The sequence below is a fragment of the Balaenoptera borealis genome (assembly GCF_965194805.1).
Source record: "Balaenoptera borealis genome assembly, chromosome: 6".
NCBI lineage: Eukaryota > Metazoa > Chordata > Mammalia > Artiodactyla > Balaenopteridae > Balaenoptera > Balaenoptera borealis.
This window is the reverse complement of record NC_138863.1, coordinates 61,065,631-61,081,324: the sequence shown is the minus strand read 5'-3', so window position 1 is coordinate 61,081,324 and position 15,694 is coordinate 61,065,631. Positions and strand designations below refer to the sequence as shown.

At 36.4% G+C, this 15,694-nt stretch overlaps 1 protein-coding gene across 3 annotated transcripts in view; it reads right to left on the bottom strand.

Moving 5' to 3' along the window:
- SLC25A12 (solute carrier family 25 member 12) overlaps positions 1 to 15,694 on the bottom strand; it is a 183,455-nt gene that overhangs the window by 58,769 nt on the left and 108,992 nt on the right. For all 3 annotated transcript variants that reach the window (XM_082395398.1, XM_082395400.1, XM_082395399.1), the window contains exons 3-4: positions 12,400 to 12,542; positions 2,836 to 2,951 (exon numbers count right to left, since the gene is read on the bottom strand). In XM_082395398.1, coding sequence (XP_082251524.1) covers positions 2,836 to 2,951; positions 12,400 to 12,542 — 259 coding nt within the window. The remainder of the gene's footprint in view (positions 1 to 2,835; positions 2,952 to 12,399; positions 12,543 to 15,694) is intronic.

The following is a 15,694-nucleotide window of genomic DNA, read 5'->3' as shown; positions in this document are numbered from 1 at the left end:
ACTTGTCCAGCATTCAAGTAAATGTTGTTCAATACTGATATATATAAATATTTGCAAAGATACACACAATTTAAGTACACAATTTGATGTGTATAAAAAGCATATCTAAAAAAAGAAGCATAGATGAGAATATACACAAGTACACAGATAACATCATCATCACAGTTCGTGAGATATACTGACGGCGTAATAGTCTTTCCCCACTCCATTACACCTTGCATCCAATATTCTCTCCCGCCTTTCTCTCCTGATGTGCACAAGAAAAATCTATACTTTAAATAAGCTCCAAACTAGAAAACATAAGGCCATCTGGTGAAAAGGATTTAGAGTTAGAATGGATCTAAATTTTCCTTTTACCTAAACATACGTCTATAAATACATAAGTACAATTCATTTTATTAAGTGAGTACAAACATGAAAACTGACCTTTATCACAGATCCAAAATCCTATTAAAACAAACTCCAAGTTAATTATTTCCTTATGTTGAAATTCTGTAGTCTCGAATACAGCCTGAAATGAGTGGGCCTTAGAAATTTTGTTAAATGGCATCTGTAACAGTTTCAATGCTTTTCTTCTTTTCTTAAGAATATAAAATTAAAATTTCTCTCCTTCATTATGATTCTTTTCCTTTTAGTTAAGAAAGTTTGTCTAAAAATGAATCCTCAAAATTAGGGATGTAGAGCAGGGAGGGGGAATGGTCAAGGTCCCCAGCAGATAGGTGAGCACCATCAAGAGAGCCATCCAGTTGGCCAGGGACCACAGGAACAATGTCGAAAGGGAGTTCAATTTTATCTCCTTCCGTAAGAATCTTCCTAACTCTAGATTATGGAGCAGCAGAATGAAGGATTCTGGAGGGTTTATATCCTCTTCAGTTCATAACAGGTGCTATAAAAACTAAAACTGATTTGTTCTGCTTTTAATCCTATTTTCTTGAAATTTTAAGTCATAAATCATAGTTTGAGGGAAAAACAAAAGATCTATAAAATGCTAAAGTTGGAGTCTAATAACTACAAGCTTTCATTTGCATGAAATAATGTGTGTATAAACCACTCAGCTACTTCCTACACATTTTAATCTGCTAATCAACCACGGCATGAGTCTCTATTGTTAGTCTGTTGAATAAACTGACTTGAGTGACTTATTTTTAAAATAGAAATTGGAAAAAGCAATCAAATGGAGGAGACACAAGGAATCATGATACCAAGGTAAAGGGGACCAAAAAAAAATAGAATTTGGTTTTGGGAAATCTAATTCTTAAGAAATGGACACATGACAGAAGCACGGGTATATTGTCACTAAGGCAGATATTTATATCAAGTTATTTCCCAAGCATCTGTGCATCACATTTGGAAATAAGGCATATGAGCACGTATGATACCTATTGAAAATAGAAAATGCAGCATTCTCAGCAGTACAGGGTTAATGCTGAATGATGAGATGATACAGGCTTTATGCTTTAAACTATAAAATCTAGGTGTTTCTGAGGAAAATCAACATTCTTTAGGAGGCAGAATGGCCAGAGCTTGCTCCAAAGCAGAGAGAATGCCAAGATAAACACAGACACCTAAAGAGCTCTGCATAGGTATTTATTTGGGAAAATCTTCTGATAACAGAAGACAACTGGGTCAGTGGGCAGAAGGAAGGAAACAATCAATGCCAAGCTAGAACATGTGCCCACTAAGATGACAGCAAAGGCACCACTGGTCCTTTCAAATACCTGTACTTTCTCACCATAGCAGCGATACATCTTCCTTTGGGTTTAACTAGAGGATGTTTGTTTTATAACCAACACTACAGTGAATAAATATTTAGCACTGTGGCTCAGGGGAAGCCTGATTTTCAAGAGTTTCTCTACCACATGTTGATTCCAATTCACACCACTAAAGGGGTTCAAGTTGTTTTACAAGATGAAAAAGTTCTGGAGATCTGTTTCATTACAATGTGAATATACTTAACACTACTGAACTGTACGCTTACAAATGGTTAAGATGCTAAGGTTTATGTTAGGTGTTGTTTTACCACAATAAAAAAAATCCAAATATTAAAAAAAAAAAAAAAGGGAGGAGTGCTCTAGGTCCTTGATAACACTACATTATTTTTATTGCAAAGCTTCTTGCAGGAAAAATTAGCTGATACTCTTACTAAACACATACTAATTTCTGCAAGTAAGCCTCTTCAAAAAACTAATACATGGCTATAGATAGAAATCCTAGCTTGTATGCTTTGAGACATCCACAATGTGCTAGATTATGTGCCTACCAAAGGATTTAAATTGATTTCTACATCCAATTCAAATGGCAACTTTAATATTCTAGCCTTGTTGCCTAAAACCAAAAATCTAAAATGGGGGTTCAGAGAATGCAAACTATTCTTGCCTTAACTCCCTCCTTCAGTTCCATTCTTAGGTGTTAAAATGACATAGCAGCAATTTTCCAAAGATGCTCCAGTGAAGCTCTGAACTCTCTACCCAAAAATTCCTGAAGGTATGAGATGATTACTCCATGTTGTTCAGTCTGTTTCATAAAAAATGTTGCCCAGGCTGGCCCAGAACAAGATAATTTTACACCACCTACTTTAGGAATGTGAAAGTGTCAGAGAGTCAATGAGTTGAAGCAACAACATTCCTAAATTCCTTAATTTTTTGCAATAATGCTTAAAAGAAAATAAAGCCATTTTAATTTTATCTATGTAAATCCTTTTAGGAAATTAATACTTCATTTTTTGACTAGCTCTTAAATAAGCAGCAATCTATATGCAGTTACTAAATTTAGCAATTAAAAACTGAACCAGCCTCACTAACTTCCCTTAAACATATAATCTTTTTTTTTTCTTACCAAATGTCACCTCTCCATTTCCACTCTTGTCAAACAATTGGAAAGCCACTATGAACATGGAATCTGGAGCACATAAAACAGATTCAAATGCCAAAAACTCTTGATAGGAGATCAACCTGGAATAAAATATAAAATATTATCGGCTGGTAACCTGCCTTTACAGTATGAATTGTAGCTCAGGGTAACCAAATAACTGATGAAGGGAAGTGTCTCTTTATAGTGGTATTCCAGATAAGAAAGAAAGAAGGAATGATAGAATGTTACCGTTTTGTAAACCCTTAACTCGTTAATGGACCTGGGCAATAATCAATAGCCTCTAACATCGCAAGAAGAAAGAGACTAGACTGAAATAATTGAACCTGAATCTGATCAAGTCTCTAGATCAGAGTTTCTAAAGCTTGGCCCTCAATCGTGCCATCTGAAGCTGGGTAACTCTTTGCTGTGGGGGCCTCCTGTGCATTGTATCACGTTTAGCAGCATCACTGGCCTCTGCCCACTAGATGCCAATAGCACCCGCCCCACTGAGAACCGCTGCTTTAGATGTAATCAACAATTTACAGAAGAATACAAAGGACAAAGGAACATGTCAAATTAAACATTACCACAGAAGCACAATCAGTAAAAATGCAGACTGTGGGAAACTACAGAGTGAACATTCTGTATATGCAAAAAAAAGAACTTTTGAAGAAGATATGGAGGAGAACCTCATTAAAGACCTAAGAGATGTAGCAATTAATTACAAAGATACAGATCTTATTTGGATTCTGATTAAAAAGTAAAAAAAATTTTTTTTTAGTTTATAAGAAAATCAGGAAATGGAAATACTGTTACAACACAAATGCTTGATGATATTAAGACATCAATGTTTTTGAGGAGGTTTTGTTTTGTTTTTGGTAATTTTTCTTATCTTCTAGAAATACACACTGAGAAATTTACAGATGAAATATGTCACCTGGAATTTGCTTCAAAATACTCCAGAGGATGGAGGAATGGGTGGAGGTATAAGTGAAACAAATTTAATAATTATCTTAATAATTATTAAAAGTGGGTGTATTCACTTCATTAAAGTGAACCCTAAGATGAACTGGGGACTTTGGTGATTATGATGTGTCAGTGCAGTTCATCCTTAGTTAAAAAAAAGAAGTCTTAAAAAAGAATTAACACTCAGGGTAGACATTTTTGGCAAAACTTTTGTTTCACTTTTATATATGTATACATATTATACATGTGTGTGTGTTTGTTGGATTGTGATGTAAAATGTACTTTTTAGATCAAAAAAGTTTGCAGGCCACTGTGGTTAAATTATACTGGCAAATAAAAGCACAAACTAACCTCAAAAAAAAGTGGGCAATGAGTATATTGAATTTATTATACTACTCTTTGTTTTAGATATGTTTGAAATGTCAATAATAAAATTTTTAAAGGAAAATTCAAAACAAAAAGGAAGAAAACTAAAACTTATTTCATCCTATAATACTCAAGGTTGTGAAATTAGCCAGTGGCCAAAACTACACTGAAATTGCCTTCAGTGATCTTATGGAGTAGGCATATGCTGGTTTAGAGTCATCTTCCACAGCAAATCTTGCTGCAAATATTTCATACCATGTTGCTGCTACTGATAGTGACCAGTATCCAAGTGACAGTATATATCCAAGAAATACATATAACAGTATATATCCAAGTAATTATACACACACACACACACACCAGTAGTGCCACATTTTATTCTCAAATGGGCTGATTTGGACAATACATTTACAGTCACCCTATCCAAAGGAACAGACCTAATTCTTAATGTAGCTTCTAGGCCCACAGGATCTGACTTCTCCATATCTCTTCCTTGCTCTCTGCACTCCAGGCCACTCATTTTAAGCTCCTAAAACAATCCATGCTCCTCCCACTCAGGGCCATCATTCCGCAATTCATTTTCCTTGGAATGATCCCACCATCTCCAAACTTTCGTCCATTTAATTTCCACCCAGTCTTTACATAGCTCATCTCAAATATCATTTCCTCAAGAGAATCATCTTAAAGTCCCCAGATGACTTCACATCCCCTTCACACCTTACAGCAGTACTGTACTTTTTTAGTGCCCCTCACAGAATTCTTGTTAAAGTAATTATGTAACTCATTGTTTAAAGTCCAATTCCCCGCTAGAAGGTAGGCCTGTCAGAGCACAGGCTTGATTCAGGGTAGGAACTCATAAATCTTCTTGAATAAACCCAATTTAGAATACATGACTTTTTAGAGATACCTGTTTTCCAACACGGTATTAAGAAAGCGACTACATTTTACTTTTCATTTTATGCCCTCATTCATCTAAGACATATTTTACATTCAAAGTTACATTTTCTATTACTGAAAACACTTTGAAATATGTTTAAATTACACAGATTACATAATATCGAAAGCAACGATGTACACTATGCCTTTGCCCTTTTTTGAGGGAAAGAAAGGCTTTGTGGTGGTAGTATTCAGGGCACTGAAGACTATGCCCTCACTGTGCCCACGCTGAAGAATCCTTGGTGAAATTAGGAGCTTGAGTGCCTAATGAATCCTGGGAGGAACAATCGAAACTGTTTATCAGGCCACATGTCATAACACACCTTATGCATTACTAAAAAATACAGTAAAACTCAAAAGTATGATTATCAGTACACAAATTTTAGGGTAGTAAAAAAACAAAGAAGTAACAATATATCAGGTATCATCATGACTATGCACACACTCCTAAAAAGCAATGAGCAATATGTGGTTTTAAGCTCTGAACAAAACTAAAGATCAATGAGAATGTGTAACACAAATACAATAGTGATCTAGGAAATGAGTTACAGTAGACTTTCACTTTCTACATTATGTAATTCAGAAACATTTGAAATTTTTATATTTATAATAAAGAATTAACATTATTTCTTCTGCTCATAACATTAATTTTAAAAATAAAAATTAAAAGTAGCTAGGCTGATTATAGGAGGAAAGAACAATGCCCAGAATCTTGGTTTTCCCAAAACAAGTCTCAGGAATTAGACATCAAAAATACAATTACCCTGAAATACAGACTATGTAGCTTTAAAGCATATTTCATGCTCAGTCGTAAAACTTTCTGTATTTATGAGAAGAGGTCAAAGACCTTTTCCTTAACTAGCAAAGGTCATAAATGGTTGGCTGGCAGACTGAATTTGGCCCACACATGTGTTTTCTTTAGCATGTAAAGCATTATTTTTTTAGTTAGGTTTGTTGCCAACATTAGGAAATCCTAAGATTTCACATAAATATACAGTTTTCTGGTTTCTCTTCATAAATTATGAACTTGGGCAACAGGTTTCTGGTTCCAAGTAGCACCAGCTTCCTGGAGCCTAGCAGAAGCTGCCTTCTTCAGAGATACCAGGGCTTGCCCGTTATCTACACCTGCCCCTGCAGATTTGAGACTCTTGCAGCGTAGATTTCCAACTAAGTACCACTTTGTTTAAAATATAAATTCTATGGACTTTATTAAATATCTACATTTTCATCTACCAGTATATTCAAAAAGGCAAATCATATATTCATGCAATTTAGAGTCAGAAGAACCCTTAGAAAATCTGAAGAAGTGATCTGTTCAAAGACATTCAGCAACCCAGTGGGCCACGTCGAAGACTCAACTCCTGCCTTCAATCCAGTGTTCACCATCCTGCCCCCCAACCCCAGATTTAAAGTTATAGTTGAAAAATAGAAAGGGTATCTGGTATCTATAGCAAGTAGAACATTATTATAATACTCAGCCAACCCTCAATACTCAGAGTTACCTTTGTTATACAGTGATTTAAAGAAAGAAAAGTCAATTAAGAAATACAAAAGCAACTTAAAAAGAAGTCACTTTATATTATTCAGCCTTAAAAAGGAATGAAATTCTGATACATCCTGCAACGTGAATGAATCTTTAAAACATTATGCTAAGTGAAATAAGTCAGATGCAAAAGAGCAAATATTGTATTGTCCCACTGCTATGAAGTACCTAGAACAAATTCATAGAGACAGAAAGTAGAATAGTGGTTACCAGGAACTGGGTGTTGGGGGAGAATGTGAACTTGTTTAATGGGTATGGAGTTTCAGTATGGATGATGAAAAAGTTCTGGAGATGAATAGTGGTGACGATAGCACAACAGTGTGAATGTACTTAATGCCACTGCACTGTACACTTAAAAATGGCTAAAATGGTAAATTTTATGTTATATATATTTTAATACAATAAAAAATAACAAGTCACATGGGGTTTTCCAGGTGTGCACATTTGTCAAAACTCAGGAAATGTACCTTTAATATTTATATTTTTCACTGTGTGTAAATGTTACATCTAAAGAAAAAAAACTCAAAACAAATATTAAAATCTAGTTAATAATATGCATGCTGAAATATTTAAGAAGAAGTGTATCAATGTCTGCAATTTACTTGAAATGTGTAAAAAAAATAAGACGGACTGATGTAAAGATAGACGGATAGATACATGAAAAGAAGTAGAGAAAGATGTTAATGGTAGAATACATGTGGTGGGTATATGGTGTGTTCACTGTAAAATTCTTTCAACTTTCCTGAATGTTTGAAATCTTTCATAATAAAATATTGGGAAGAAATGGGGAGTGGGGATAGGCCACTTATTCTCTCTGATATGCTCCTTATCTATTTTTAGCCCACAGGCATTTTATACCACATTGTAATGTAACAATACTTTTCAGAAAGCAAGAAACAGTCTGCTTATCTGGCAACATAAAGCAAACATGTTCCAGAATAATTTTTAAAGCTCTTTTTCCTTTATCCTGCCACGGATTCTCCTATCTATAAAAGAACCTGATCAAGACTTCAGCAGAACAAAGGCAAACCACAAGCCACTAACTGTGGAGTGAAGAAACCGTTGCTTACATCACACTTTGATAAATAGTTTGTTTTCTTTTCTTTTTTTTTTTTTAATTTATTTTTGGCTGTGTTGGGTCTTCTTTGCTGCACGTGGACTTTTCTCTAGTTGCTATTGTCTTCGTTGTGGTGCACGGGCTTCTCGTTGCAGAGGCTTCTCTTGTAGTGGAGCATGGGCTCTAGGCACGTGGGCTTCAGTAGTTGTGTCTCGCGGGCTCTAGAGTGCAGGCTCAGTAGTTGTGGTGCACAGGCTTAGTTGCTCCACAGCATGTGGGATCTTCCCGGACCAGGGCTCGAACCCATGTCCCCTGCATTGGCAGGCGGATTCTTAACCACTGCGCCACCAGGGAAGCCCATAGTTTGCTTTCTTTTAACAAGGATGAGGGGGCACCTTCACTTTTTACCCTACCTGCTGTTCGACTTTTTTCAAAGAACATGTATTCACTTTATAACTTTGAAATAATATATTTTATGAATTTGATGTGTTTTAAAATTTTCCTAAAGAGTTCCTTTTTAATTTACTGAATGGAAACTAATAAAATTTCAAAACATTAATATGATAATTTTGTAATTTTTAAAACAACCAAGATTTCTTCATTAAAGGTTTTTCTATATGCATGTAGAATATTAAAGGAAAACACTTGTGAAAAAGGAAGGAAGGAAAACTAGAGTTTTCCACATTATAGGAGAATAGGGTCTCCTGATGAAATTCTGACTAGAGCTAAATATAGAAACTATGGTTCTAGAAGTTACAGTTTCAAACAAGAAACTGTCTAAATATTTTAGATTAAATCACACAATAATGGTCCCTGAGATCTGCAATTAATGCACAAAATCATTTTGCTTTTCATTATACAGCCAGAACTTCAAAGTCTAAGCCACAATCTCACAAATAATGTTTGGCTAATGGCTTTTACTTTTAGACAACCCATCATGCTATTTATACTATACAATGCTGTTCTACATGGCTCTCCATAGCAAGCACCTGTACCAAAACACTCCTGCTTATTTTACTATCTGTTGGAGGAAAGGGAGCGGAGAAGAAGAGAAAGGGGGCAGTTTACATGCTAAGAAAACATGGGGGATAAGGGCAGAGCATGGGACCACATTTGACCACTCCCAAACCTCCTTTTCCGATACACTTAACTAAATCACTCAAACTTGTTTATGCTAGTTCTATTAACTGAGATTTGGTCTGGGGTAATTATAAACAATATCATGTGATTCTATTTCAAGTTATATATCTATAGGACTCATCATCAAAAAAGTATAATAGAATCAAGGAATACCTCTTGGAGCTGGAAAAAAGATGGACCAACTGAACTATTCTAACTTTTCATCATTGCCCTGGGTAAAGGGGTGGGAAACAGAACAATGGAGAAAAGATATTTTTTTTAAATTAAGAGAACTAATCTTGTGTTATTGGGGAAGTCAATCAACCTCTCCGGAGCTCATTTTCCTTAAACGTTAAATGAGGAAGGGTTGGCTACTTGGAATAAGTTAAACATTATCAAAGCCTCTGATTTTCTTAAAAGTATTAAAGAAACTTTAACAATGATATTTAACTTTTTTTTAAACATCTTTATTGGAGTATAATTGCTTTACAATGGTGTGTGAGTTTCTGCTTTATAACAAAGTGAATAACTTATACATATACATATGTCCCCATACCTCTTCCCTCTTGTGTCTCCCTCCCTTCCACCCTCCCTATCCCACCCCTCTAGGTGGTCACAAAGCACCGAGCTGATCTCCCTGTGCTATGCGGCTGCTTCCCACTAGCTATCTATTTTACGTTTGGTAGTGTATATATGTCCATGCCACTCTCTCACTTTGTCCCAGCTTACCCTTCCCCCTCCCCGTATCCTCAAGTCCATTCTCTAGTAGGTCTGTGTCTTTATTCCCGTCTTGCCCCTAGGTTCTTCATAACCTTTTTGAAGTCATAGACCCTTTTGAAAAACCTGTGATTTCTCCCCAGAAAAATGCAGATACAAATTCGCTCATTTCGCATTATATTTCAGCAAGTTCAGGAAACTCTGAAGACTATCCAAGAACGGGAGGTTAAGAATCACTGTGTTTCTAGGGCTTCCCTGGTGGCGCAGTGGATAAGAATCCGCCTGCCAATGCAGGGGACACGGGTTCGAGCCCTGGCCCGGTAAGATCCCACATGCTGCAGAGCAACTAAGCCCGTGCGCCACAACTACTGAGCCTGCGCTCTAGAGCCCGCGAGCCACAACTACTAAGCCCGCGTGCTGCAACAACTGAAGCCCAAGCACCTAGAGCCCGTGCTCCGCAACAAAAGAAGCCACCACAATGAGAAGCCCGCGCACCACAACGAAGAGTAGCCCCTGCTCACCACAACTAGAAAAAGCCCATGTGCAGCAACGAAGACCCAACGCAGCCAAAAAATTAATTAATTAATTAATTAAAAAAAGAAAAAAGAATCACTGTGTTTCTAGAAAATTCCACCTTTCTCTGCTTTTAGAAATAATCTATGTTTCATAAACATATTTATCATATATTTATAATTTTTATGACCTAACTCTACGAATCAGATTTCCTACCCAATCTCAATCTGATTTATTCCAAGGAGAGAGGGGGAAAAAGGAAGTTTAAGATGTTTTTAAAATTTGAAATAGAATAGATTTACCTTTTCAAAAGAGAAACAGTTTTTGTTTTTGTTTTTTAAGTAAACACTATTCAACAGTATCAGATTCTTCACTAGCCAAACCCATTTTTGATCTATCCCACTCTGGCAACTTAAACACTTGATTCCACTTGACCACACTTTAACAACACAACTGATTCTGGCAGAACCACATGAAGCTTCAAATAAGATAGACAAGTAGGATGGATCAGAGCAGACGGTCACAAAAGGAAGCATCTGAAAAGATATGGATATCTGAAAGCAAGTCTCAGGCCAAATTAATGACAATAAATACTCTAAAGGTTTCTAAAAGAGCTTTAATAAATTTGAAGAAGGAATTCTGATTAAATATGATTAATTTTTATATGCCTTACTGTCTAATCACTATTGAGAGACCCAATGACTGAATGGTCCACAGTAACTCAGCAGTTCATTTGACTTTTTTTTAAGAGACCGGGCACAAAATGTATACAAGTTCCCTGATATCTGCCATTGATAAATTATATAAAATCTTTCCAAGATATAAAGTACTCATAGTAAATTTCATGCACTGTGCTAGATTCTGTGAGAAAATACAAATGAATACAATAACCCAGGATTCAAAGAACTTAGAAACCAACACTTCTACTTTAACTATTACAACAGCCTTCTAAACGAATTTCACTGCACGCAAGTCTTGTCCTACTCTAACCTTCCATTTTTCTAAAATCTGATCGTATTTGTAATAACAGAAATAAGGTTTAAAGACTTAAAACTAGTTTTGCCTAGTTTTTCAAAGTTTTTCACACAAGCACCTCTACAGGTAGGATAAAGAAACTGGGCCCTTGGAGGCCTGGGGCTGTAGCTTGGAATTCACAAAGCAAGGCATATAAATATTCCATTCCCTCCATAAAACAGTCATACTTGATTTTAATATAAAAATGCTGTTTCCCCTTGATTTGAGTAAACTGACACGCTAGTAAGATGCACCTTGTAACTTCTGTGACTGCACACGTGTATACACTGCCAGGCTAAAAATACCTCCAAGTCTGAGAGTCACAAGCCTACAGGATACAGTCAAAGCTAAGCACATGAGGTCCCCAGCTGCACTCCAACCGCTACTCTGACAACAACAAAGTAATGCCACAGCCCCACCAAAGTACTTATAACACAACCTCCTCAATGTGTATGCAGCAGAGACATGCAAGTGGCCTTTGATGTTTCATGCCACTGTTGTTCCCTTTCCTGGAATTCTCCTCCCTATTTGTCCAACCACCAGCAAGCTCCTTTTTGTCTTGTCAGATTTCACTCAAGCATCACTTCTTCTAAGATGCTCTCCTGACCACCCAAAACAGAGTTAACCATGCTTTCTTGGGTGTCCTTTGTATGTTTCATATGGTTCTACTATAACACCTTATTCCCAAAGTATTACTTTTTTTTCTGTGTTTACTCATCCTCTTTCTCACTAAGCCATGAGCTTCTTCTTACGGTCAGGAACCTCATTTAATTTGTTTGTATTTCTAACGTCCAACAGTGCCTGGCAAATGGTGGTTGTTCAATAAATATTTGTCAGATAAATGAGTACACAGATAAATGAATAAATACCACTCTCTAAATTCTTCCCTGATTTATTTTTCTTCATAGCAGTTATAACCACCTAACATTATAATTTACTTTTAAATTTTGTTTATTGGTTTTCTGTGATTTATTCACTGATGGAATTCTAGTACTTAGTACACTGCCTAAAATATAGTAGGTACTCAATATTTACTGAATGAATGAAAGACACTTAGTTACCTGAAAACCATTCTGCTCAGATTATTCAATATAAAATACGGCTTTTGCACGTAATTTTTTTTTCAAAAAAAGAAAAAAAAGAAAGAAATGCTAGTATATTTGATAATGGCACTAAATAAGTTTTTATAACTTCTAAGAAAAGATATGGTTTATTAATATTAAAATTCCAGATGGTCATGGGTAAATTCATGGTTTTCCTATTTTTTAATATAATATGGAAGAACATTAGTTTTTAAAAAGCGCATAAAGGTTCTTACCCATCCTTGGTTTGATCAGCTACTCCTGCCAAGAGCTGCACAATCTTCGGATTGCTATTTGGATCATTATACAGTCCAAGATAGCGCTGGACAAAGTCTTCCGGGGTCATGTAATGTTCTCCATTGACCTCAGTACTGGCATACTAAAAAATAAATAAATAATGTATACTTAAAATTAAAAGTATTCAATATCATTTTGTAGCCAACAAATGTTTTCTGAAAAGGTAAATTAAAGGCCAGTATCATAATCAAAATAAGAATAATAAATGCAGATTTTTCTCTGGATAGTCAAAAAACAAACACCCAGAGCCTGAGTTAAGAACATCAGTAAGGTACTGATACATGCTACAATATGGATGAACCTTGAAAACATTATAAGGTAAAGAAACCACACAAAAGGCCACATACCACATGATCCCATTTATATGAAATGTCCACAACAGGCAAATTCAGAGCTTCAGAGAAAAGAGTAGTTGCCAGGAACTAGGAGGAGGGGTGAATGGAGAGTAACCACTTTACGTAGGGGGTTTTTCTTTGGGGGTGATAAAAATGTTCTGGAATTAGATAGTGGTGATAGTCATACAACATTGTAAATAAACTAAAAAACACTGACTTGCATACTTTAAAATGGTAAATTTTATGTAATGACTTCTATGTCAATCAAATGTATGTGTAGATATATATGAAAAAATATGAGAAAGACGAAGAAAGGTGAAAGGGCAGCCAAGTGAGCAAGATGGAAAGCGAGAAGATAACATCTGGAGACTTCCTGCCTGCAAGAGTCGGGGGGGTGGGGATGGGGACACAACCTGCCAAACCTTGAATGACAACAGCATAGCAAACAAGACCTGGCATCATAGGTACTCATTCTAAGTTCCAGGAGCGAGAAAAAACAAAAACATTCTGCCTTTTACGTCAATAATTTTAGAGAATAAAATAATAATAATACCGGCCTATCATATAAATGCCTCTTTATACATTCAGGGTTTTATGTACTATGGTGTGACCAAACATGAACAACCAAAGCCTTCATCTTTGGGTTGTAGTTGATCAATTTAGCTACTTCAGTCAACTATCAAAGTAGTAACATCAGAAAATTTGCCAGAATTGAGGAATACAAGGGCCCACTAGTGCCAAGCACAATAAATTCAAACAAACAAAACAAAAACCCACACCAGAGCCTGGTCCATCATCATAAAATTGCAGAACATCAGGATAAAGAGAAAATCTTAAAAGTTTTCAGAGAGAAAAAATAGGTCATATATAAAGAATTATGAATCATGGGCCTCAGTGTTTCCCAACAGAAACAATAGAAGCTTGAAGACATTGCAGTAAGGCACTGAAAATTCTAAGAGAAATGATTTCTAACATAGAATTCTAAACTGAGTCAAACTTTCAACCAATTGTAAGAGTAGGTTAAAAGTACTTTGAGGGGCTTCCCTGGTGGCGCAGTGGTTGAGAATCCGCCTGCCAATGCAGGGGACACGGGTTCGAGCCCTGGTCCGGGAAGATCCCACATGCCGCGGAGCAACTGGGCCCATGAGCCACAACCGCTGAGCCTGCGCGTCTGGAGCCCGTGCTCCGCAACAAGAGAGGCCACGATAGTGAGAGGCCCGCGCACCGCGATGAAGAGTGGCCCCCGCTTGCCGCAACTGGAGAAAGCCCTCGCACAGAAACGAAGACCCAACACAGCCAAAAATAAATATAAATAAATAAATAAATTTATTAAAAAAAAAAAAAAGTACTTTGAGATATCCAGGTTCTCAAGATTTTTTTTCTCCCTTTATGTACCCTTTCTCAGGAAGCTATAAGATAATTCGCTCCATCAAAAAGAGAGCATGGACCAAGTAAGAGAAAGACAGGGGATCCAGGAAACAGATAATCAAACCCAGTAAAGTGGCCAAGGGAAATCCCAGTACAACATTTGTGCTGCCGGTCTCTGGAGTGCCATTCCTGGCTGGGGCAGACAGAGGGCTCCAAGAGGGCAAGCCACTAGGGAAACTGGAATGTCAGGGTATCCAAGGCATTTGGCACGTGGAAAATAACATAGGGAGGAGCTTAAATCTTCATGCAAATGCCCTCCTCTCAACGAGACCTACTCTTCATCAGCCTATTTCGCATCACCACCCACGCCTATATCATATTCCCAATTCCCCCAGGGTGCTCTGCTTTTTTTCCCCCTGGCACCTATCACCTTCTAACATACTATATATTTTACTTCTTTATTATGTTTACTGTATCTCCCAACTAGAATGTAAATAACACAAAAGAAGGAATTTTTGTCTAGTTTGTTCACTGATGTATCCCCAAGCACCAAGAATAATACCTGGCACATGGAGGGCACTCAGTAAACATTTGTTAATGAATTAGTACTAGGTACACAAATCACTAAGTAAATGAAAAGTTAAGTAATTTTTAACTCTATAAAAAAATTAAATTATGAATAAGTACTTCTTTTGTGTAAAAATAGAAAATATTATAATACATGACTTGGCTGAAAATAAACAGAACTTAGTCATAATAATGTAGATACCAAATATTAATTTAATAACAATTACAAATATGCTCATAAGAATGGAGGGAGAAGAATGGGGGAGGAAGTAGTATAAAGAAGCTAAGTCCTCAACTGCTATAAAAGAAAGTCAATAGTGTCTAGATATAGGAGTATAGAAGTATGAAGGGAAATATCAAAATGAATAGCTAGAAAAGTTACAAGAGGTTGCTTCTAGGAAACAAGACGAGGATGAGAAGGATAAGAGCAAAGGACTGTTGGTCTGCTTTTTGGTTAAGCATTTCAAATGTCCTCATTTGTGAATCTGTCTAAACCAAGCCACTAGCTCTTTCAATAAGGAGAGAATTAAATTTTTAAATGTTTCCTTTGTTGTACTCTGAAAAATACCATAGAGGCTATCGCAACAAATGCTCTATCAGCCTGCACAAGAAGCAGCCCAAAGGTGGACACATTTTTGCTAGCTGGTACTACCAAAAGCACCTAACTAATATCACCCCAAAATAAAGTCATGTTCTCTCTACATGCTATAAAAGTCATTCCTGAAAGGGTCCTGGGTTTATATCCTGGCTCTACCACTAACTCGCTGTGAGTCCTTCAACAATGCCATTCTCCTCCCAGGCCTCTAGATATAGCACACATCTATAAAATGAAAACTAAATAATCTTTGAATTTTAAAACAATACACATGCAAACATAGGATAAAGAAAAAATAAACTGAATGGCATTGATAGTGATAGTGAGTGGATTCTACTAATTCTAATCAACTGCTTCTTCTCCTCTTTG